The sequence below is a fragment of the Somniosus microcephalus genome, chromosome 6, assembly GCF_052327205.1.
Source record: "Somniosus microcephalus isolate GS21.2 chromosome 6, FLI_Smic_1.0, whole genome shotgun sequence".
Lineage (NCBI taxonomy): Eukaryota > Metazoa > Chordata > Chondrichthyes > Squaliformes > Somniosidae > Somniosus > Somniosus microcephalus.
Genome location: NC_140992.1, coordinates 50,794,374 through 50,819,827, shown reverse-complemented (window position 1 = coordinate 50,819,827; position 25,454 = coordinate 50,794,374). Strand labels below are relative to the sequence as shown.

At 42.1% G+C, this 25,454-nt stretch overlaps 1 protein-coding gene across 2 annotated transcripts in view; it reads right to left on the bottom strand.

The window, feature by feature from the left end:
- Window positions 1-25,454, bottom strand: part of LOC147115713 (solute carrier family 12 member 9) — a 133,749-nt gene that overhangs the window by 92,572 nt on the left and 15,723 nt on the right. The window contains exons 3-6 of one of the 2 annotated variants that reach the window (XM_085990200.1): window positions 23,958-24,098; window positions 14,902-15,195; window positions 13,826-13,933; window positions 13,277-13,388 (exon numbers count right to left, since the gene is read on the bottom strand). In XM_085990200.1, coding sequence (XP_085846326.1) covers window positions 13,277-13,388; window positions 13,826-13,933; window positions 14,902-15,195; window positions 23,958-24,098 — 655 coding nt within the window. The remainder of the gene's footprint in view (window positions 1-13,276; window positions 13,389-13,825; window positions 13,934-14,901; window positions 15,196-23,957; window positions 24,099-25,454) is intronic. The other variant, XM_085990201.1, reaches the window with a different exon arrangement.

Here is a 25,454-nt window from a genome sequence, read left to right as displayed (position 1 = left end):
CTTTCAAAAGGCATTTGACAATGTACTATATAACAGGCTTATTCAGAAAGTGGAAGCACATGGGATTAAAGGGCCAGTGGTAAATTGGGTATGTAATTGGCTAAGGGATAGGAAGCAGAGCGTAGTGGCGAACAGATGTTTTCTGGTTGGAGACAAGTATATAAGATCGGTATTCGGACCATTGCTTTTCTTATCTTATATAAATAAATAAATAAATAAATAAATAAATAAATCTGGACTTGGGTACAGGGAGTACAATTTAGAAGTTCGCGGATGATACAAAACTCGGCAATGTAGTAAATAGTGAGCAGGTTAGGAGCAGACTTCAGGCAGACAGACAGACTGGTGAAATGGGCAGACACATGGCAGATGCAATTTAATGCGGATAAGTGTGAACTGCTGCTCTTTGGAAGAAATAACAGAGGCAGTATAATCTAATTTTTGGGGGGGGGGGGGGGGGGGGAGGGCGGTGCAAGAAGAGGTACCTGGGGGTGCATATTCACAAAGCTGTGAATGTGGCAGGGCAAGTTGATAAGGCAGTTAAGAAAGCATAGGGAATACTTGGCTTTGTAAATTGGAGCTTTGAATATAAAAACAAGGAAGTCATGCTAAACCTTTACAAATCACTAGTAAGCGCTCAGCTGGAGTATGGTGTACAATTTTGGGCACCACATTTTAGGAACGACGTCAAGGCCTTGGAGAGGGTACAGAGAAGGTTTACCAGGATGATACCAGGTTCGAGGAATTTCAGTTATGTGGAGAGATTGAGAAGCTGGGATTGTTCTCCTTAGAGCAGAGATGGTTAAGACGAGACCTAACAGAGGTATTGAAAATTATGAGGGGGTTTTGATAGAGCAAATAGGGAGAAACTATTTCCTCTGGCAAATGGGTCGGTACCCAGAGGTCACAGATTTAAAATAAATCGGCAAAAGAACGAGAAGGGAACGGAGGAGAAATTATTTCACACAGAGGTTAAGATCTGGATCACACGACCTGAAAGTGTGGCGGTATCAGATTCCACAGGAACTTTCAAAAGGCAATTGGACATGTACTTGGAGAGGAATAATTTGCAGGGTTATGGGGAATAAGCTGGGGTGTGGGACTAAATTGGACAACTCTTTCAAAGAGCAGACACAGGCACGACCAGCCAAATGGCCTCCTTCTGTGCTGCAAGATTCTATAAATAGGATGAATGAATCAGAAAGTAAACCTATAATTATCAGTAGAAATTACAAAGCTGATCACGAAGCTTACACAGACAATCTTAGTATCATTTGCATAGTTTGTGACAGAGGCACAGTCTATTGGCTTAAATTTTAAACTTCAGCTACAGTCAGTTATTTGTTATCAATGCAACAAAGTGCCTCATTACCAAAAGTCCAAACAGCTGTGTAAATGGTATTAGGACAGCAATTCACTTGCTTACTTTCATGATTTATAGATGTTGCTCAATTTACTGTTGGTTGGCTGTCCCGATAGTTTCCTTTTCATTTTTACTTTATTTAAAAGAGTCACTCATTTGTTACACTCTAGCAAGTTAAAATTAATTCAAAACCCTGTCAAAGATGGGATTTGTGTTATTTGGAACCCGACTAGTACTCATTCCTCCAAAGCTCGATAACTTGATATCACAGCACTGGTTAAACAATAGTTCCATAAAAAAAACAAAAGCACAATCATTACTACAGAATTTTCTCTCTCACTCAGGATAATTTTGTACTGTGAATCAGTATTTGGTTTATAAATTCATTAGCAATAAACTATGTTTATTACCATTTTTAAAAATGTTGTCTCGAGCATGAAAGTACAATCTTTGGCTAAAACCTTGGCTTAATCTCCAATTACTCATTCCACTGTTACTTTCAGTCACAACAAAAGTTCCCGCATGATTTAAATGAAGATTAACTGAACAAACCATTTCTTTGCCACGTATACAAATTCTCAGTATTTATCCCATTTGCAGCTTCCACAATCTGTACATCACCTAAGATTTGCAAAATGAGTAGATCTTGATGCCAGACGAAACAGAATTAGATCACGCCTGCGTGCATGACGTTTTAAAAGAGAAAATAAATCTTTGTTTAGTTCCAGCTTTGTTACAAAACTGCTGCTGCAATCTAATGATACACCAATGTACTGTGCACAGAATGCTATGATGTTGGTTAGTCCAGCAATTTCCCATGCAGTGAGTCGTCAATCTGAACTTCAGGTGGGTGCTGCCAAGTGGAAAGAAGGAATTGTTCCACAGTAAAGGGAAGGGAAGCTGGAGCGAGCCGTCCTGAACAGCTTTTGTTAGCACCCAGTTACGGAACTCCATTTGCAGAGAGTTGAAAGCATATCAATCAGTTGGTAGGGGAAAGTAGTGTACAGTGTGTGGGAAAGGGAAAAGAAAAAATTATAAAATGCTAAGTAAAATTTCAGCTTTACATTTTTCTAGAGCATTTTGCCACACCTTAACCAAATTCTACTGCCTTAGATAAAACAAATGGGCTGAGGAAGGAACCTTCATCTTGTATGCCCTCTTCTGGTCAGTCCAAGTAATACTGAATACAATACCTCCAAAACAATATAGGAAAATCAAATGTCATTTAAAATCACCAGCATAACCTTTAGATTCCAGACTGTTTATACAAGTCAGAAAATAAAGTTTATTCATACTGTTCCTGAAGCACAAACTTTACAAAATAATTTTATGCAAAAAGACAAGCCAGATTTCCCCAAATACAAGAAGTTATTAATTAGAATTTTTAAACCTCCATTGCACCTCTGCCCATGCCACAAGGTTTAGCAAAAATAACTATAATTTACTGGAACACAATTTACAGCTCCCAAGACACAGGTACGTTGACTGCATAGTAAAATAAATTTTAAACCTTCCAAGTGTTTTCTTTTCCAGAAATGTCTTGGAGAAAGAACACCTTTATATTGCTGGGATGGGAATTAAAAAGTAATCAAAAATGAACTTCTTAGAATCTTTTAATAAAATCTGCTTGATGCAGATCCCTGCAAAATTATAGCTCGAGTATGGTTAATCATCCTAATGGATAACACTATCACACAAAGCAGTCAGTTTGGGGAGGGGACAATACTTTACAGGAAACTGAGCAACAAGATGGAGTACAACATGGCGTTAAACCAGTTTTGAACCCAAGTCTCAGAAGTTAATAACAAATAGAAGGTGAAAGTATCTCATTGTGATGTTTTTGGTTCATTTACCCTTTTTAGTCCTGGATATATTTGGCGTGATTCCGATTACTCTTGACGATGAGCCCTTTGTTCCCTGTGCCCACGAGAGTGTTTGCATTTGCCTTGCTATCTAGGTAAAATATCTTCTTGCACGCAGGATAAGAAGCAGAGAAACCCTTTTTAGAAAACTTCAGCTGCTGATCCTATTCCATATCTATGGAATCCTCCTGGTCTTTGAAAGTGATAGAGCATTGTTTACACTAGAATTTATCATATCCTGTAGTGACAAACAAGTTTATTAACTAGCAAATGAACAAACAAATGATAGCAGAAATAGAACACTTAACAGCAGTTGTTACACAATGCTAACTCTGTGCAGTAGAAAATAATAATTCTCAACTTGGGTGCTAAAATTATGACTGCAATTACTTCTTTAATCCTTCACTCGCCAACTAAAAAAGTTGTCCAGCTATCTCCTCTTTTGAGGGGCAAGTCAAATAACAGATCTTCAAGTCAATGTCTGATCTGGAGCTTTTGAGAAGCACAGGCTAATAAATACGCCTGAAACATTAAGTGGAGCCACGTAGTTATTTAAAGAATTGTTAAATTTTAAAAGCTGCCAGACAGACCTGAACAAATCACACAGCAAGCTTGTATTTGAATTGTGTGGCTTGACACCTACCTTAAGCAAACTGCCTCGAGAGAAACTTAATCATCGCAACATTGCACTGATTTATGTTGGGGCATGATTTTGGTGAGTAAAGTTGGCTTTTAATTTCTTATGTAATGTGACAGAATCATTGATACCAAATTAAACCACTGAAAAAAAGGCTTCATTTTTGTCACACTTCTCACTGATAGGTTTAGAAGGCTCTGATTGAAATTACTTTTAGCCAATCTAATTACAGGAAAGAAAGACGACGATGATGACAACGTGCATTTATATAGCACCTCCAATGTAGAAAAACTCCATTTCTGGACGATGCGGGGGCTGTCCAGGAGAGTATGGAAGGAATGGCACACAAGGTTCCAGCGGCAGAGATGCATGCTGTTAGTGGTGGAAGTAGGCAGTATTTGTGATGGAGAGTATATACAGTTGGAAACTCAGCTTCGGGATCAAACAGAACACCAAGGCTACAGATACTCTGTTTCAGCCCGAGACAGTGGCCGGGAGGCAAATAGTCAGCAGCAAAGGGCTGGAGATTGTGGCGGGGGCCAAAGATGGTGGCTTCAGTCTTACCAATATTTTGCTGGAGAAAGTTACAGCTCATCCACGACTGGACGTCAGATAAGCAGTCAATGACAGCACAGAGGTTGAGAGAAGTGAGAGAGAGATAGAGTTGAGTGCCATTGGTGTACATGTGGAAGCTGGCTTGGGGTCTGCAGATTATGTTACCAAGGGATGAGGAAGAGGAGGGAAGCCAAGGATAGATCCCTGGGGAACTCCGGAGCTGTATATGTGGACGAGGGAAGACGAACCATTGCTACTGATGTTTTGCCTGTGATCAGATAGATAAGAAAACAATCAAGAGCAGTCCCACAAAGCTAGACAAAGGAGGAGAGGCATTGTCGGAGGATGGTACGGTGAACTGTGTCAAAGGCTGTCGAGAGGTTGCAGAGAGATAATGAACACAGAGAATGTTGTTCATGATTTTGATTGAGGCCATTTCAGTGCTATGGGAGGGGACAAAGCCGGACTGGAGGAGGTCGAGAGAAAGATTAACATGGAACTCAGCTGACAACTCATTCAAGGACCTTGGAGATGTAGCGATGGCCAGCTAGGACAGATTTTTTTCAAGGGGCGAGGATTGATGATGGTTTTGAAAGGGAGGGGAAGAGAGTCTGAAGGGACAGAATCATTTACAATGGCAGCTAGTATGGGGGCCAGGAAGGTAATCTGGGTGGTCAGGATTTAAGTGGGAGTGGGATCAAGAGAGCAGGAGTGCATTTCATGGACAGGGTTAGTTTGACATGGGCAAGATGGAGATAGGGGAGAAATTAGTGTGATGGGGTCAGAGCTCGAGTAGGAGGATGAGGGGGTCGGCTTGGTGGGCAGGGGGAAACTATCAGGAGGTAGCTGAATGGATGGACTCTATCTTGGTGATGAAGAAATCCATCAGTTCCTTGCACTTGTCATTAGAGGCGAGGGTGGGGAGAGGGGTTTAAGGAGATGATAGGAAGTAGAGAAAGACAGCCTAGGGCTATGTTTGCCTCCAGGATGATCCTAGGTGGAAAACTGCCCATAAATAGGTCACTAATTTGTCAATTCCCTCAGCATGGAAAGAAGGATGCACAATGAGAGAAATGGTAATGGCCACACTAGTGCTGCAGCAAATTATAAATTGTGGCACCACATGATATCAAGAAACGGCTGAGCGCACTGAATATAGCAAAGGCTATGGGCCCCGACAACATCCCGGTTCCAGTACAGCTACCTGACAATGTGGAAAACTGCCCAGGGATGTCCTGTCCACAAAAAGCAGGAACAATCCAATCCGGTCAATTTTCACCAGATCAATCTACTCTCAATCATCAGCAAAGTGATGGAAGGTATCATCGACAGTGCTGTCAAGCGGCACTTACCAATAACCTGCTCACCGCTGCTCAGTTTGGGTTCCACCAGGACCACTCGGCTCCCAACTTCATTACATTCCAGGTCCAAACATGAACAAAAAGAGCTGAATTCCAGCGGTGAGGTGAGAGTGACCACCCTTGACATCAAGACAGTATTTTACCAAGTGTGGCATCAAGGAGCCCTAGTAAAACTAAAGTCAATGGGAATCGGGGGGGGGGGGGGGTGGGGGGGGAGGGAACTCTCCACTTGCTGGAGTCATATTTAGCACAAAGGAAGATGGTTGTGGTTGTTGGAGGTCAATCATCACAGCCCCAGGACATCACTGCAGGAGTTCCTCAGGGCAGTGTCCGAGGCCCAACCATCTTCAGCTGTTTCGTCAATGACCTTCCCTTCATCATAAGGTCAGAAGTGGGGATGTTCGCTGAAGATTGCAGAGTGTTCAGTTCCGTTCGCAACTTCTTAGAAAACGAAGCAGTCCATGCCTGCATGCAGCAAGGCCTGGATGAAATTCAGGCTTGGGTTGATAAGTGGCAAGTAACATTCATGCCACACAAGTGCCAGGTAATGACTATCTCCAATCAGAATGTCTAACCACCGCCCCTTGACATTCAACGGCATTACCATCGTCGAATCCCTCACCATCAACGTCCTGCAGGTCACCATTGAGAAGAGACCTAACTGGACCAGCCACATAAATACCGTGGCTACAAGAGCAGGTCAGAGGCTAGGTATTCTGCAGCAAGTGTCTCACCTCCTGACTCCCCAAAGCCTTTCCACTATCTACAAGGCACAAGTCAGGAGTGTGATGGAATACTCTCCACTTGCCTGGATGAGTGCAGCTCCAACAACACTAAAGACACTCGACATCATCCAAGACAAAGCAGCCCGTTTGATTTGCACCCCATCCACCACCATAAACATTCACTCCCTCCACCACTAGCGCACCATAGCTGCAGTGTGTACCATCTACAAAATGCACTGTAGCAACTCGCCAAGGCTTCTTCAACAACATCTCCCAAACCCGCAACCTCTACCACCTAGAAGGACAAGGGCAGCAGATGCACAGGAACACCACCACCTCCAAGTTACACACCATCCTGACTTGGCAATAGGTCAAAATCCTGGAATGCCCTCCCTAACAGCACTGTGGCAGTACCTTCATCACATGGACTGCAGCGGTTCAAGAAGGTGGCTCACCACCACCTTCTCAAGGGCACTTTGGGATGGGCAATAAATGCTGGCCTTGCCAGCGAGGCCCACATCCTGTGAATGAATTTTAAAAAGCATACTACTGGAGCAATGCAGGAAATGTTTTGTCACATTTAATTTGTTCAATAATCACTTTTGGAAACTGTAGAGGGGAAAATACATTCCCATCACTATACTCTCGAAAAAAAAGATAATACTGGATATACAGCTCAGATCAGTCAGCATCTGAAATAGAAAAGGCTGCTCATCATTTCAAGTGGAACCCTTTGTCTTTGCACCTTGATAAGCATAAAGGTTGCAAAGTTTTTGCAACACAAATCTTTTTTTTTCTTAATTGCAAAAGGAATCACCATGGCCCAGAAATTCATAGAAACATAGAAGATAGGAGCAGGAGTAGGCCATTCGGCCCTTCGAGCCTGCTCCGCCATTCAATGAGATCATGGCTGATCATCCAAATTCAGTACCCTCTCCCTGCTTTCTCCCCATATCCCTTGATCCCTTTAGCCTTAATCAGAATCATAATCATAATCAACTTTATTGTCATTGATAGTGCACAAGTGCAGTACAACGAAATGTAGGCTTGCGGCTCCCGAAAGTGTACATTTAGATTAAGACATTTAAACATTCAACATTCATTTGGCTTGTAATACATTAACATAAACATAATAAAGTGCATTGGCAGATGTGCAGGCTTTAGAGTTTATTTGTGGAGTTCAGTAGGATGACAGCCCTGGGAAAGAAGCTGTTCCTAAATATATCCAACTCTTTCTTGAATATATTTAATGAACTGGCCTCCACCGCCCTCTGTGGCAGAGAATTCCACAGGTTCACCACTCTCGGGGTGAAGAAATTCCTCCTCATTTCAGTCCTAAATGGCTTACCCCTTATCCTTAGACTATGACCCCTGGTTCTGGACTCCCTGGCCATCAGAAACATCCTTTCTGCATCTAGTCTGTCCAGACCTGACAGAATTTTATAGGTTTTGATGAGATCCCCTCTCAATCTTCTAAACTCCAGTGAGTATAAGCCCAATCAACACAATCTCTCCTCGTACGTCATTCCTGCCATCCCAGGTATCAGCCTGGTGAATCTTCGCTGCACTCCCTCCATGGCAAGAACGTCCTTCCTCAGGTAAGGTGACCAAAACTGCACACAATACTCAAGGTGCGGTTTCACCAAGGCCCTGTACAACTGCAGCAAGACATCCTTGTTCTTGTACTCGAACCCTCTTGCTACGAAAACCAACATACCATTTGCCTTCTTAACCGCCTGCTGCACCTGCATGCTTACCTTCAGCGACTGGTGCACAAGAACACCCAGGTCTCTTTGCACTTCCCCTTCTCCCAATCTATTGCCATTCAAATAATAATCTGCCTTCCTGTTTTTGCCACCAAAGTGGATAACCTCACATTTATCCACATTATAGTGCATTTGCCATGTTTCTGCCCAATCACCCAACCTGTCCAAATCGTACTGTAGTTTCACGACATCCTCCTCACAGCTTACCCTCCCACCCAGCTTTGTGTCGTCTGCAAATTTGGAGATATTACATCCAATTCCCTCATCCAGATCATTAATATATATTGTGAACAGCTGCGGTACCCCACTAGTCACTGCCTGCCACTCGGAAAGCGACCCGTTTATTCCAACTCTTTGCTTTCTGTCCGCCAACCAGTTCTCTAGCTAAGTCAATACCTTGCCCCCAATCCCATGTGCTTTAATTTTCCACGCTAATCTCTTATGTGGGACCTTATCGAAAGCCTTCTGAAAGTCCAAATACACCACATCCACTGGTTCTTCCTTATCTATTTTACCAGTTACATCCTCAAAAAATTCCAGTAGATTAGTCAAGCATGATTTACCTTTTGTAAATCCATGTTGACTTTGTCCGGTCTGGTCACTGCTTTCCAAGTGCTCTATTACATCTTTTATAATAGACTCTAGCATTTTCTCCACTGCCGATGTCAGGCTTACCGGTCTATAATTCCCCGCTTTTTCTTTACCACCTTTTTTGAATAGTGGGGTAACATTAGCTACCCTCCAATCCATGGGTACTGTTCCAGAGTCTATCGAGTTCTGGAAGATGACCAGCAATGCATCTACTATCTCTAGGGCCACTTCCTTAAGTACCCTGGGATGTAGACCATCAGGCCCTGGGGATTTATCGGCCTTCAGTCCCATCAATTTTCCTAACACCATTTCCCTACAAATACTGATTTCTTTCAGTTCCTCCCTCTCATTAGACCCTATGTTCCCCGGCATCTCTGGGAGGTTATTTGTGTCCTCCTTTGTGAAGACAGAACCAAAGTATGTATTTAGTTGGTCTGCCATTTCCTTGTTTCCCATTATAAATTCCCCTGATTCTGACTGCAAGGGACCTAACGCTTGACTTCACCAATCTTTTTCTCTTCACATATCTATAAAAGCTTTTACAGTCAGTTTTTATTTTCCCTGAAAGCTTACTCGCATATTCTATTTTCCCTTTCTTAATTAATCCCTTTGTCGACATCCTCAGGATTATTGCTTTTTCTAGCCAATTTATATGTCCTCTCCTTGGATCTTATGCTATCCTTAATTTCCCTTGTTAGCCACAGTTGAGACACCTTTTTTGTTTTATTTTTATGCCAAACTGGGATGAACAAATTCTGTAGCTCATCCATTCGGTCTTTGAATATTTGCCATTGCCTGTCCACCGTCAACCCTTTGAGTGCCATTCCCCAATCAATCCTACCCAACTCGCTCCTCAGACCGTCGTAGTTTCCTTTATTTAAATTGAGGACCCTTGTCTCTCAGTCAACTACTTCATTCTCCATCTTAATGAAGAATTCGATCATATTATGATCGCTCCGACCCAAGGGGCCTCGTACAACAAGATTGCTAATGAATCCTTTCTCGTTACATAATACCCAGTCTAAGATGGCCTGATCTCTGGTTGGTTCCTCGACATATTGGGTCTCGCACGGGGTACTCACCCGTAACCCCAATGGAAGTGCTGGTTTCCTGCATGCACTGCGCATGCGCAGGAAACCGGCACTTCCGTTCCCCAGAAAGAAGGGGTTCAGAAGTCGAGCGCGTGCGCATGGAACTTACGGGTTTTTTTTTGCAGGTTTTCCCGGGAGGGTAAGTCTCCAGAAGTTAGACATGTAAAAAGCAGTCGCAAGGCCTGCTTTTTTTTTTTTTTTTACAAACTAAGTGGTGAATTAATTAAAATTAAAACATTTTTTCCACAGGTTTATTATTTTTAAATACTTTAAAGAAAGGCAAGTTTATTTTTAGCCCCATTAGAAAATGTAATTAATTTCTTCAAATATTTAAACTATTGTTTAAAATAGTTATTTCATGTAATTTATAGTTTATTTTTAAAATGTGATTTAAAAAAAAAATTATTTGAAGATTTAGTGATGTTTTGGGGCTTGTAGTATTTATAGTATATTGTAGGAGTCTCTGCACTCCTAACAAAGAATCTATAACTTACGGGAAGTTAACAAACTGAATTTATTGTCTAAGAACTTTACAAAACAAGAAACTACAGGAGAAGCTCAAAACAGGTCTTTTCTCTTTCAATCCATACGAGGACTGGCTGGCCCCGCCCTCTACCTCTGACGTCATCATGTTTCCCGCCGAAGGGGACGTCACGTGACCCACGTGATGACGTCATTGCGTCAGATCGCGATGTTGTCGATCTAGCTCTGTTTAACCAGAGCCAACTTGAAAAGGTAATAACATTGGTTACAGACAATTAATGCTAGAGGTAATAACATTGGTTACAGACAATTATGTAAGTCACTAAGAGTCTCTTAGTGGTTTTGCCACAATATAGTATTTCATCGACCTGAAACGTTAACTCTGTTTCTCTCGCCACAGATGCTGCCTGACCAGCTAAGTATTTCCAGCATTTTCTCTTTTTACACCACAAGTTTAATTTTGATTTTATCTAGATATTACAAGTCACTAAAATAAATATTACTTATTTAAAATGTAGCATGTCTTTCACATAAAATGTGTTTCAGGATGTTAATGGAATTTCATAATAGACATAACATTCTATTATTTTTTCCTAAAAACCTACTGTCTAATCTAGTAAGCAGAGCAATAATTGATTTGTGGTTTTGCAGAATTGATTACAGAACAAATTAAGGTGACCCACATAAGGGGTTTAGACTATTCTGTAAAAATGTAAGATACATTCATCAATTTTAGAATGCTGGGTCTCTACAACAGAAACTAATTGGACTGGAAGGTGGTGTATAAAAGCATGGGAGGTTAAATGCTTTCTTTTAAGGGAGCATAATGATCTGACTGCATTGTGCTAAAATGACTGATGTGCGGACAGAATAACATTTCTTCTCTAATGGGTAAAAGCTTGGAACAAAATAACCTGCTGTTAGTCACATGTTTGAAATAAATTCAACTTAAAGAATACATTTCAGTTCAGTTTAGTTTCACTAAAAGAATAACATTTAAAGTCATAAAAAGGTACTGTGCAAAAATCACTCAACCATTACATCTATTAATTTGCACATCAGGATTGCTGTGACCTCGTGAAAATGACTGCCCATTTCTGGAAATGCATGATTTGGCTCCCATTGGTTCAGTGCGATTCGGTGCAGCACTGAACCAAACAGACAAGGAAAATCCCAGGCCCAGTCTCAAAAACAATTTGCATTTACATAGCGCCTTTCATGTAGGAAAAAAAGTCCCTCTGCGTTTCACAGATCAAAAAATAGCCATGAACAGAGATGGAAGAGAAACTGGAGAAGGACACAGGATCAGGGCTAGGGCAGGGGAAGGGTGGGAAACTAGCACAGGCAGCTGAATGAATGGTCTGACTCTAAATGATAAAGAAGTCTGTGTTGACTTAGTCTAGCTTAGCTGGAGGTGTTGGAGGGTAGGCACAATTGTTCTACAATATTCCTGGGCTGGGGAGAGGGAGAGGGAGACTACTTCAAGTCTCTGCATAGTGCAGAGATGTGGATATCGGGCTTAGCATTGATTCTCTCCCACCAACCTACCCCCACTGTACAGCCTGATGACACTCACTGCTGAAGCTCACACATGAATGGGTCGTTCAGTAAGGTACTGGAAGCCAGCCAACACCTGTGGACCTGTAGCCTAGCATGAGTCAAAACTTCAGGAAGGCAAAAATCAAGGAACAAAGCAGTGGGAATAGATATTTCTATTTAGCCTGAAACAACGATTGGCTCTTAATAATTTGATTTAGTTACAATAAATTTAATCCTATGGAACTAAAATAACGAAATTTTAATTAAGAGGATAATTCTGCTTTCCCATCGTCTTTATTTGTGTCATCTTTTTAAAAAAATATATTTTCTACGTTTCCAACCTTTCCGTCTCTAAAATTCAACCTCTCCAAATCCCTCCAAGATGTCAAGTGAAAAAGATTTTCTTCCCGCCTATCTGAGAAACGTCTTGGGCTATTCTTTACGTTGAAGGCACTATGTAAAAGGTAAATTATTGTTGTAAAGAACACGAATAAAACTAAGGCGTACTTTCAAACCACATCCCAGCAGTAATGTTTTGTGAAAACTATTTAAAGTCACAGAATTGCATTGCTTTAGGGTGCGAATACAGCAGAAGCTATCCATCCTTGTGCTCTGCTGCACAGAGGTTTTCATGTTATTCCATTCATAGAAGTCAGTGTGCCTTAACATTCCTTCCAAAAATACTGTTTGCAATGCATAGTTTCTGATTACACAATAGCATAACAGTTACCACCACAAAATATTACTGAACAAGAACCAGAGTTTATGGGGACAGTATCCTGCAACACAATACATATTAAATCAATTGGTGATTTTTTAAAGTTTATATATAAATAAAATGTTATTGTATCTTTAAGGAGTACCCTGACCATAAATAAATATGTCATCATTCTTTTCTGTTCGATTTAAAAAGAAATTTAATCTGATTGTTGATATCGACTGAATTGGCTTTGAGGAATTTTAACTCAACATTATGAGAGAATTAACATATACACCCGAAATGGCATGGTAAGTGAAGCAACCCGGGTTAATTTATATATTACTGTATACTGCTCTCTGAAAATTAGGCTCACTTTCTCCCAGACAAATACTTTAAAAGGTGGCTATTGCAATAATTCTTAAGCATAAAAAGCAGAAATGGAGCAAACATACTTTTAACATTTTTGCTTTGTAATCATAATTCCACTTAGTTATAACTGTAAAAAGACAGAGGGTCAGCACCTATTGTGCTAACTGCATGGAGCCATTGTTTATTCATCAACAGAGAGATTAGGACATAACAAAAGAGAAAAATGAGACTCACCTCTCACAAGTGCAGCTGACCATGAGAGATAAAATATTATATACGATGTACGTAAAAATTACTGCTGTAATCGTGCCTCTGGGGATAGAATAACTGGGGTTCTTTAAATCACCTGAAAATTACATCAAAGCAAGGATTTATGACTTCAGTTAACTTTTTTGTAACCCAAACTTTATTGAATTTTTCAAGCTGCATAGAAAACAAACATTTGCAACCAATAAATATTGTTCAACAAATGATTTAGCAACAAAAGTGCCACTATAGTTTTAGCACCATAAAAAAATATTGTAATATATACACTGAAAACACAATCCTGAAAAACTACCATGCAATAAATATTGCTGATAGTGTTATATGCATCACCTAACATTCAAACATTTTTGTAAACGTATCGGCTAACAGTGCAGCAGCATCGAACCTATTAAGGCTATTTTCCAAAATATTAGAAATTCAACATAATCATTTAATTGATGTGCACACAATGTACAATTAACAAATTTATGAATAGTTTACACCCACATTACACTTCAAACATTGTTTGAACCTTACCTGACATGTTGGATCCAGCCATAATACCAGTGCATCCATTGAACATTACTGCAAATACAGCAGCAAAATTCATCATGGTACCAGTCGTGTAGTCTGCTATGTACTCAGCTGCAGAGAGAAACGGAGGCAAAACTGATTGAGCTTCTATTTTTTTTTTTAATTGAACATCCAGTCTGAAGAAAAACTATTTATAGTAATTGGAATTTATGGTAGGTGAAGAGAGATATGGCTGCCTTTGCTTTTCACCTCTGCTGCAGTCTTGCTCTACACATTAGGCATGGCAAATAACTCAAACGCATAACTGACAACAGAAGAGCTAGTGCCAATTTTCCTGTGCTTCCTGCTTATGAAATTGTCCCAGCTATACGCAAAGTGGTTTAATGATCCAGCAGGAACAAAGACATCAGGTTCATCCAACATTGGATTGACAGCAAGTTGGAATGAGTTTGCACCTACAATTTTGTACACAGTTAATGACCAATCTGGGCCGATTGCTCTTGAATACTCTCATGGGCCCCAACACAGAGCAGCATTGGTCTAGGAACAATTCACCACTTCACACTCTGAATATGGACCATAACATGGACACACAAGAGGAAATGGGAGCCAATGCAATAAAACAGTTTGAAACTATTAGCTTCGGTGCTGCTCCCATTACAATCTTGAGTTACCTGACCAATATAACAGCAGTTTCCAGAAAGCAAATTTAGGGAAAGCTTTTGGGAAGTTTTTGGACTGTTCACTCTGAATAAAAATAACTTTGGTCACCAGTAATTTACATGTTAGAAAATTATATTGGTTGAGGAGGGGAAAAAAAGTACTACTTAGTAAAGTGCAAAAGAAAAGTTTAAAATGATCTTCTGCGTTCACAGCAGAAGGTCAATGTGGATCAGTTATCTTCAGTAATTAAACTGAATACAAAGTGCTGAGACAAGTTTTAATTAAACATTTTAACTATATTTAAACTGGAATAAATGCAAATAAGTAGTCACAAAACATTGTCGCGCTAATACCGTTTTAGCCTATAGGCATTTTGGATGAACTTACATTACTACCTCGTCTTAGCATTAACTTACGTGGAAGATTGCTCTTCAGAGTTGACAGTTTAAATCCGGTGAATGAAGCCTCGAAAAATTCTGAGCTGTTCCCTAATGACACTGTGATGTTAATAGATTTTGGTGACACTGCAAAAAAGCTGATGAATATTGTGCAAAGTACCACAATAACAACAATGAAAATGATAAAGGAGGCTTTTGCGTAGATGTCAGCTCCAACCAAGCACACGAGAAGGCAGAGGATAAGAACCACTGTGCCATAGAGAAGATCATACCAGTAGGAATAAGGAAGAACTTGAATACCTGTGGCTTGCCCTGTAAGAGACAGTGGTTCAATTAGCAATATACTACGAGCATCCTACTTCCTGTAAAATTAGAGTTGCATTTTAACTTGTATGGCTTGGACAACTGCAGAAGTCCACAAAGTGACATTAAAGATTTTATTGTCTCAATCAATATGACAGCTGTTCCTCTGTAAATCTCAATTCGAAGTCAACAGAAACACACATCTCTCAAGTTATTGCTGCCAATAGCTGTCATTGCAGGGGGACAGAACATAACATGAAGGCCACTGGCCACTTTTGTTTTGTCTCGGAAGTCACTGGTCTTGGCAGCAGTAAACAATCTCTCTTCCTCAGTTGCCTGAGGAAGAGAGTGTTTGAAGACCAGGGCCTCAAACCCAGCACTAAGCTCATGGTCTACAGGGCAGCAGTGATACCCGCCCTGCTGTATGCCTCACAGACATGGACCATGTACAGCAGGCACCTCAAAGCACTGGAGAGGTACCACCATTGCTGCCTCTGCAAGATCCTGCAAATCCATTGGCAGGATAGGCGCACCAAAGTCAGTGTCCTTGCTCAGGCCAACATCCCCAGCATCGAAGCTTTGACCACGCTCAATCAGCTCCGATGGACGGGTCACATTGTCCGCATGCCCGATACAAGACTCCCAAAACAAACGCTCTACTCGGAGCTCCGGCACGGCAAGAGAGCCCCAGGTGGGCAGAGGAAATACTTCAAGGACACCCTCAAAGCCTCCTTGAACAAGTGTAACATCCCCACCGACACCTGGGAATCCCTGGCCCAAGACCACACAAAGTGGAGGAGAAGCATCCGGGAAGGCGCTGAACACCTCGAGTCTCTTCGCCGGGAGCAAGCGGAAGCCAAGCACAGGCAGCGCAAGGAGCGCACGTCAACCCAAGCACCCCACCCACCCGCCCCTTCAACCACCGTCTGCCCCACCTGTGACAGAGACTGTAGGTCCCACATTGGACTCATCAGTCACCTGCGAGCTCATTTTTAACGTGGAGGCAAGTCATCCTCGGTTCCGAGGGACTGCCGAAGAAGAGTAAACAATGGAGTGGCAAGATGTGGGTTTGCATTAACAATTCACCAGTGAGTTCATCTCACCCATTCTACTGTAGGAATGACTCAACAAAATACCTGGCTCTTCCCCAAGAGGAAGAAAAGCAAGCTGGGCAACCACAGGCCATTCCTTCACACATAGAAACCAGGTACAGTATGTGAAAGCAGTCCTGTGTGACTAGTTTGCCTAGACTGTACAGGGTATTGTCAGACCAATATCCTTAAGCACCTTGTTGTGGAAATTCAAGTTTCTCTTCAAATTAGCTATCACACTGTAAAGAAGTGTTTATAGAAACATAGAAGATAGGAGTAGGCCATTCGGCCCCTCGAGCCTGCTCCGCCATTCAATGCGATCAGGGCTGATCATCCAAATTCAGTACCCGGTTCCTGCCTTCTCCCCATACCCCTTGATCCCTTTAGCCTTAAGAAATATATCCAACTCCTTCTTGAATATATTTAATGAATTGGCCTCTACTGCCTTCTGTGGTAGAGAATTCCACAGGTCACCACTCTCTGGGTGAAGAAATTCCTCCTCATTTCTGTCCTAAATGGCTTACCCCTTATCCTTAGACTGTGACCCCTGGATCTGGACTCCCCGACCATCGGGAGCATCCTTCCTGCATCTAGTCTGTCCAGTCCTGTCAGAATTTTATAAGTTTCAATGAGATCCCCTCTCATTCTTCAAAACTCCAGCGAGTACAAGCCCAATCGACCCAATCTCTCCTCATACATCATTCCTGCCATCCCAGGTATCAGCCTGGTGAATCTTCGCTGAACTCCTTCCATGGCAAGAACATCCTTCCTCAGATAAGGCAACCACAACAGCACACAATATTCAAGGTGTGGTCTCACCAAGGCCCTGTACAACTGCAGCAAGACATCCTTGTTCCTGTACTCAAACCCTCTCGCTACGAAGGCCAACGTACCATTTGCCTTCTTAACCGCCTGCTGCACCTGCATGCTTACCTTCAGTGACTGGTGCACAAGGACACCCAGGTCTCGTTGCACTTCCCTTTCTCCCAATCTATTGCCATTCAGATAATAGTCTGCCTTCCTGTTTTTGCCACCAAAATGGATAACCTCACATTTATCCACGTTATATTGTATCTGCCATGCTTCTGCCTAATCACCCAACCTGTCCAAATCATCCTGGAGTTTCTCGGCATCCTCCTCACAGCACACTCGCCCACCCAGCTTTGTGTTGTCTGCAAATTTGGAGATATTACATCTAGTTCCCTTGTCTCGATCATTAATATATATTGTGAATTGCTGGGGTCCAAGGACCGATCCCTGCGGTACCCCACTAGTCACTGCCTGCCACTCGGAAAAAGACCCGTTTATTCCAACTCTTTGCTTTCTGTCTGCCAACCAGTTCTCTATCCAAGTCAATACCTTGCCCCCAATCCCATGTGCCTTAACTTTACACGCTAATCTCTTATGTGGGACCTTATCGAAAGCTTTCTGAAAGTCCAAATACACCACATCCACTGGTTCTCCCTTATCTATTTTACCAGTTACATCCTCAAAAAATTCCAGTAGATTAGTCAAGCACGATTTACCTTTTGTAAATCCATGTTGACTTTGTCCGATCCTGTCACCGTCTTCCAAGTGCTCTGCTATTACATCTTTTATAATGGACTCCAGCATTTTCCCCACTACCGATGTCAGGCTTACCGGTCTGCTCTCTACCACCATTTTTTGAATAGTGGGGTAACATTAGCTACCCTCCAATCCATGGGTACTGTTCCAGATTCCGTCGAATGTTGGGAGATGATCAGCAATGCATCTACTATTTCTAGGGCCACTTCCTTAAGTGCCCTAGGATGTAGATTATCAGGCCCTGGGGATTTATCGGCCTTCAATCCCATCAATTTCCCTACAAATACTGATTTCTTTCAGTTCCTCCCGTTCATCAGACCCCATGTTCCCCGACATCTCTGGGAGGTTATTTGTGTCCTCCTTTGTGAAGACAGAACCAAAATATGTATTTAATTGGTCTGCCATTTCTTTGTTCCCCATTATAAATTCCCCTGATTCTGACTGCAAGGGACCTACGCTTGACTTCACCAATCTTTTTCTCTTCACATATCTATAAAAGCTTTTAAAGTCAGTTTTTATGTTCCCTGAAAGCTTACTCTCGTATTCTATTTTCCCTTTCTTAATTAATCCCTTTGTCCTCCTTTGTTGAATCCTAAACTGCTCCCAATCCTCAGGTTTACTGCTTTTTCTGGCCAATTTATATGTCCTCTCCTTGGATCTTATGCTATCCCTAATTTCCCTATCACACAAAGTCACTTACAACTGTACTACCAAACTTATAACTGCCTAGCCTTTGGCCCTGCATTCTCCACATTACATATGCAACTTATTTAGAACATAAGAAATAGGAGCAGGAGTAGGCCATTTGGCCCTTCGAGCCTGCTCCGCCATTCAATGAGATCATGGCTGATCTTCTGCCTCAACTCCATTCACCGGCCCTTTCACCATATCTCTTGATGCCCTTACTAGTCAGAAATCTATCGAGTTCTGTTTTGAATATACCCAATGACTGAGCCTCCACAGCTCTCTGGGGTAGAGAATTCCAAAGATTCACCACCCTATGTGTGAAGAAATTTCTTCTCATCTCAGTCCTGAATGGCCTCCCTTTTATCCTGAGTTTGTGGCCCCTGGTTCTAGACTCCCCAGCCAAGGGAAACATTCTCCCAGCCTCCACCCTATCAAGCCCTGTAATAATGTTGTATGCCTCAATGAGATCCCCTCATTCTTCTGAATTCAAGAGAATACAGGCCTAGTATACTCAACAGAAAATGCTGGAAAAACTCAGCAGGCCAGGCAACATCCGTGGAGAGAAAATAGAGTCGACGTTTCGGGTGAACCCTTTTTCAAAACTGGAAAGGAAATAGGTCAAAAGGCAGGTCTGCGAGAGAACAAAAGAAGTAAAGAGACATTAAGAGGTATTCAAAATGAGACGAGATGGTGATAGGACTAGTGGAGACAAAAGACAGCTCTAGATTAGGTGTGAAGTGTTCTGGCAGAATGGGAGACAACTGCCATGTGGGGGAAAAAAAAAGCAAGGCGGGGGGGGTGGGCCAAGACAAAGATGTGGATAAAATATAAGCAAAAATGTAAAGGGGGCCGAGGTTATGATCTGAAATTGTTGAACTCGATATTGAGTCCGGAAGGCTGCAAAGTGCCTAATCGGAAGATGAGGTGCTGTTCCTCGAGTTTAAGTTGAGCTTCCGTGGAACAATGCAAGAGCCCGAGTACAGTGAGGTCTGAGTGGGAATGGGGCGGTGAATTAAAGTGACAGGCGACCAGAAGCTCGGGGTCCCTCTTAGGGACTGAACGGAGGTGTTCCGCAAAGCGGTCACCCAATCTGCGTTTGGTCTCCCCAATGTAGAGGAGACCACATCGTGAGCAGCGAATACAGTATACTAGATTGCAAGAAGTACAAGTAAATCGCTGTTTCACCTGGAAGGGGTGTTTGGGGCCCTGGACAGTGGGAAGGTGGGCGGGGGCGGGGGGAGGTATAAGGGCAGGTGTTGCATCTCCTGCACTTGCACGGGACTACACTTCCTCCCACCCCGCCTCCTGTAAGGACTCTATCCCATTCTCCCAGTTTCTCTGTCTCCGCCGCATCTGCTCCGACGATGCCACCTTCCACACCAGTGCTTCCTATATGTCTTCCTTTTTCTGCAACCGAGGATTCCCCTCTATTGTGGTTGACACAGCCCTCCACCGTGTCCGTTCTATCTCCCGCACTTCTGCCCTCACCCCTGCCCCTCCCTTCCAGAACCACGATAGGGTTCCCCTTGTCCTCACCTTTCACCCCACCAGCCTCCACATTCAACTGATCATCCTCCGCCATTTCCGCCACCTCCAAAGTGATCCCACCACCAAACGCATCTTCCCCTCCCCTCCCCTTTCAGCATTCCGTAGGAACCGCTCCCTCCGAGACACCCTAGTCCACTCCTCATAACCCCCAGCACCCCTTCCCCCGGCACCTTCCCGTGCAAGCGCAGGAGATGCAACACCTGCCTTTATACCTCCCCCCTTCCCACTGTCCAGGGCCCCAAACACCCCTTCCAGGTGAAACAGCGATTTACTTGTACTTCTTGCAATCTAGTATACTGTATTCGCTGCTCACGATGTGGTCTCCTCTGTATTGGGGAGACCAAACGCAGATTGGGTGACCGCTTTGCGGAACACCTCCGTTCAGTCCCTAAGGGGGACCCTGAGCTTCCGGTCGCCTGTCACTTTAATTCACCGCCCCATTCCCACTCAGACCTCACTGTACTCGGGCTCTTGCATTGTTCCACGGAAGCTCAACGTAAACTCGAGGAACAGCACCTCATCTTCCGATTAGGCACTTTACAGCCTTCCAGACTCAACATCGAGTTCAACAATTTCAGATCATAACCTCGGCCCCCTTTACATTTTTGCTTATATTTTATCCACATCTTTGTTTTGGCCTTCCCCCCCCCCCCTTTTTTTTCTCTCCCACATGGCAGCTGTCTCTCATTCTGCCAGAACACTTCACACCTAATCTAGAGCTGTCTTTTGTCTCCACTAGTCCTATCACCATCTCGTCTCATTTTGAATACCTCTTAATGTCTCTTCACTTCTTTTGTTCTCTCGCAGCCCTGCCTTTTGACCTATTTCATTTCCTTTCCAGTTTTGAAAAAGGGTTCGACCCGAAACGTCGACTCTATTTTCTCTCCACGGATGTTGCCTGGCCTGCTGAGTTTTTCCAGCATTTTCTGTTGTTATTTCGGATTTACAGCAGCTGCAGTATTTTGCTATCGTACTAGTGTACTCAATCTCTTCTCATACGACAGTCCCACCATCCCAGGAATCAATCTCGTGAACCTTCGTTGGACTCCCTCTATGGCAAGTATATCCTTCCTTAGGTAAGGAGACCAAAATTGTACACAGTACTCCAGGCGTGGTTTCACCAAGGCCCTATATAATTGGAGTAAGATTTCTTTACTCCTGTACTCAAATCCTCTTGTAATGAAGGCCAGCATACTATTTGCCTTCCTAATGGCTTGCTGCACCTGCACATTCACTTTCAGTGACCCATGTACAAGGACACCCAGGTCCCTTTGAGCATCTGCATTCCCCAATCTTTCACCATTTAGGAAATACTCTGCCTTTCTGTTTTTTCTACCAAAGTGGATAACTTCACATTTATCCACATTATATTCCATCTGCCATGTTCTCGCCCACTCACGGAGCCTGTCGAGATCCCCTGAAGCCTCTTCACATCCTCTTCACAACTGACACTGCCACCTAGCTTTGTATCAGCAGCAAATTTGGAAATGTAACATTTAGTCCCCTCATCCAAATTATTGATATAGATTGTGAATAGCTGGGGTCCAAGCACCGATCCTTGCGGTACCCCACTAGTCACAGCCTGCCATCCTGAAAAAGACCCGTTTATCCCTACTCTTTGTTTTCTGCCTGTTAATCAATTCTCAATCCATGCTAGTATATTACCCCCAATTCCATGTGCTCTAATTTTGTTCACCAACCTCTTGTATGGGACCTTATCAAATGCCTTCTGAAAATCCAGAGACACCACATCTACCAGTTCCCCTTTGTCTACTCCACTAGTTACATCCTCAAATAACTCCAATAGGTTTGTCAAACAGGATTTCCCTTTCATAAATCCATGTTGACTCTGCCCAATCTTACTATTAGTTTCTAAGTGCCCAGTTATTGCATACTTTATAATAGATTCCAGCATTTTCCCAACTACTGATGTGAAGCTAACAGGTCTGTAGTTCCCCATTTTCTCTCTCCCTCCTTTCTTAAATAGCGGGGTTACATTTGCTATTCTCCAATCTGCAGGAACCGTTCCAGAATCTATAGAATTTTGTAAGATGACAACCAATGCATCCACTATCCCAATGGCCACCTCTTTCAAAACCCTAGGATGTCGGACATCCGGTCCTTGGGATTTATCGACTTTTAGACCCATTAATTTTGCTGGTACTGTTATTTTACTAATAATAATTTCTTTAAGTTCCTCATTCCCGCCACACCCTTAGTTTTCTTGTATTTCTGGGAGTTTTTTTTGTGTCTTCCTCCGTGAAGACAGAAACAAAATATGTATTTATTTAATTTCTCTGCCATTTCCTCATTCCCCATGATAAATTCTCCCGTCTCTGACTGTAAAGGACCTACATTTACCTTTGCCAGTCTTTTCCTTTTCACATACCTATTGAAGCTTTTACAATCCGTTTTTATATTTTTCGCTAGTTTGTGCTCATATTACATTTTCCCTTTTTTTAAAAAAAAAAAATCAATTTCTTGGTCCCCCTTTGCTGATTTCTAAAAAGATCCCAATCCTCAGGCTGACTGCTTTTTCTGGCAACTTTATAAGCTTCCTCCTTTGACTTAATACTAGCTTTAATTTATTTTGTTAGCCATGGTTGGATCACTTTTCCTTTTGGGTTTTTATGCCCTCGAGGAATATATGTTTGTTGCAAATTATGCATTATTTCCTTGAATGTTAGCCATTGTATGTCCACCTTCATACCTTTTGGTGTAGTCTCCCAATATACCACGGCCAACTTGTCCCTCATACCCTTGTAGTTTCCTCTGTTTAGATTGAAGACCTTAGTTTCAGATTGGACTACATCACTCTCAAACTTAATGTAAAATGCAATCATATTATGGTCACTTGTCCCTAAAGGCCCCTTTATCACAAGATTCTTGATTAGCCCTTTCTCATTACACAGTACCAGATCCAGAATAGCCTGTTCCCTGGTTGGTTCTTCCACATACTGATCCAGGAAACCATCTCGCATGCATTCCAAGAATTTGTCCTCCACACCATTAGTGGTCATTTGATTAGCCCAGTCAATATGTAGATTAAAGTCCCCCATGATTACCGTATTGCCCTTGTTACATGCATTTCTAATTTGTTCACCAATTCCCTCAACTTCAGCAAAATCTTCATCTCACAGCTGGTCATTCCGTCTGAGATGGCCCCCATCTTTGCTCAGTCAAGTAAAGGGGCCCAAATTGAGCGCACCTGGTGCATAAAAGGCTTCGCCATCCATTGCCAGATCTGGCTGGACTACATCAAAATCTGGCAGGATTCGGCCTCCTCTGCCAAAACCAGCAACTATTCTGGGATCATTCTGGAGTGCAAAGAAGGTTCCTTCTCGCCAATACTAACCGCTTCCTTAAATCTCGCACACATGGCCTCTCCACCCTCACAATAAGTGTGAAGAGCTCATTGATTTCTTCATCACAAAGATGCACCTCCCATCAAGACAGAGCCTTCAATCCAGAGAGGCTTTCCAAAATACTATCTATGCTGGAACTGAACGGTTTCGATAAATGAAACACCTTTTTAGCACAATACACAATGGTCTCTTCATTTCAGACACAGCTGGATGAATATATTTAGGAATAGCCAGCAGAAGACAAGCTCCCCTGCTCCACCAGTGATTCCAATTCACTCAGTTGTGGTTTTAGTCGAAGAAAAGAACATGGAGGCATTAAATCCATATTTTACGTTACACCAGCTTACCAATCAATCCCCGTTTTTCAGCTTAAATTTTTTTTTGCCAAATAAACAATGCAGAAGTGTGTAAATAACACCCAACCACAATTTTTTTTTAAAAAGTGTATAAAATTTTACAAAAATGCAAAATCCAAAATAGAATTTGGACAACTGATCTAAAGTCATGTGCTTACCTCCTGGGGGCAATCCAAAAATGTCAATAATGGACTCAACAAGTCCCAAGATATAGAGAGCACTCCCACATATGTTTGCAAAGAAGAACATGAGCCCAATGCTGCCGCCAAATTCTGGACCCAATGCTCGGCTGATCATATCTAACCACAAGCATCTGTAAAGGAAAAACTGCAAAACATTTTTTTGAAAGCCGAATGATTATTCCTAATCTACACAATGTGCATTGTCGCATATCACATGCAGATATTTGTCTCTCACTGCTTTGGTTTCACGCTAGATGCATTCTAAAAGCTGAGTGTAAAATCAGATGAGTATTTAGCAACTTTTCAAATTCAATTTTGAATTTTTGTAATGTTAGTACAGAGTAATCAACTAACATCAAAATGTAACCATTTAGATGCCAGTGAAGAGAACTCTGTGCATGCAGGCGAGCACAAATACAAACATTATCCCATGTCTCACCATGATATATATTGTAAGAATGTCATAACATTGCAAGTAGGAAACCCCATTCAGTCTGTTATATCACATTAAAGTTTATTAAATATCCATTTTTCCTACACAATCTTATTAATTGAAGTGAATCAGTTTTAGGGTAAATTTACCAGATTTCTAGTATAGAACATGGGCCCGGAATTTGTTGCAATGGCGATATTGGTGACAAATACCATAAGTTAGAGCACTGTGCTCCCCGGTCCTCCAGTGGCGAATTCACGCCACAATTTGCTGGAGAAATAATTTGAATATTCCGCAGTGAGCAAAGCGGCTTATCGGGAGAGGCGCAGCCAATATCTGATACACATCCAAGGTACCAGTGCCCGTCACAGAACGCAACAACAGGTTATTTAATGTTTCCATTCAAATAAAAAAGTTAAACAATTCCTGTAGGTTTCCCATTTTTTTAATGAATTAGCATAAATGAAGATAGTTTTTTTTTTCCTTAGTGTGCATTTCATTGGGCCGGATTTTACACTCCGCGGCGAACGAACGGCAAAGGCCATTCATTACACTTGCACCCAGACTATCTATAGGATTTTGCACTGGAAGTTACTGTAAATTAGAGAGCCAAAACAGCCCTCTAAAGGGGATCTGTGTGAACAGGGCAAGCAACTGTGTATCACCTTAACCAATCAGTTGAAGAATCAGCACAGAGGCTGAACCAGGAACTGCCAATTTGACTATTTAATTCAATGTCAAATCAGGTACAGAAAGTGAAATAAACAGAGGGAAAGAAAGATGGGATAGAGAGAGAGAGATAAGTCGAAAAATTAAAAAGGGGTTCAATTGTTAACAAACTGCACTTCTAACAAATATCAAATGTATTTGGTAAAATTGTTTTTATTTCCTTTCCTGATATTAAGATGGACTAGTATGAAAGGAGATTCGTCTAGCCCACACCAAACGATGTCGGGAAGTTCCTGCATCTCCCGTTCCCAGATGTTTTTTAATAAATCAATACGTGTAATCAGGTTGTTCCAAAATAGCTGCATTTGAGT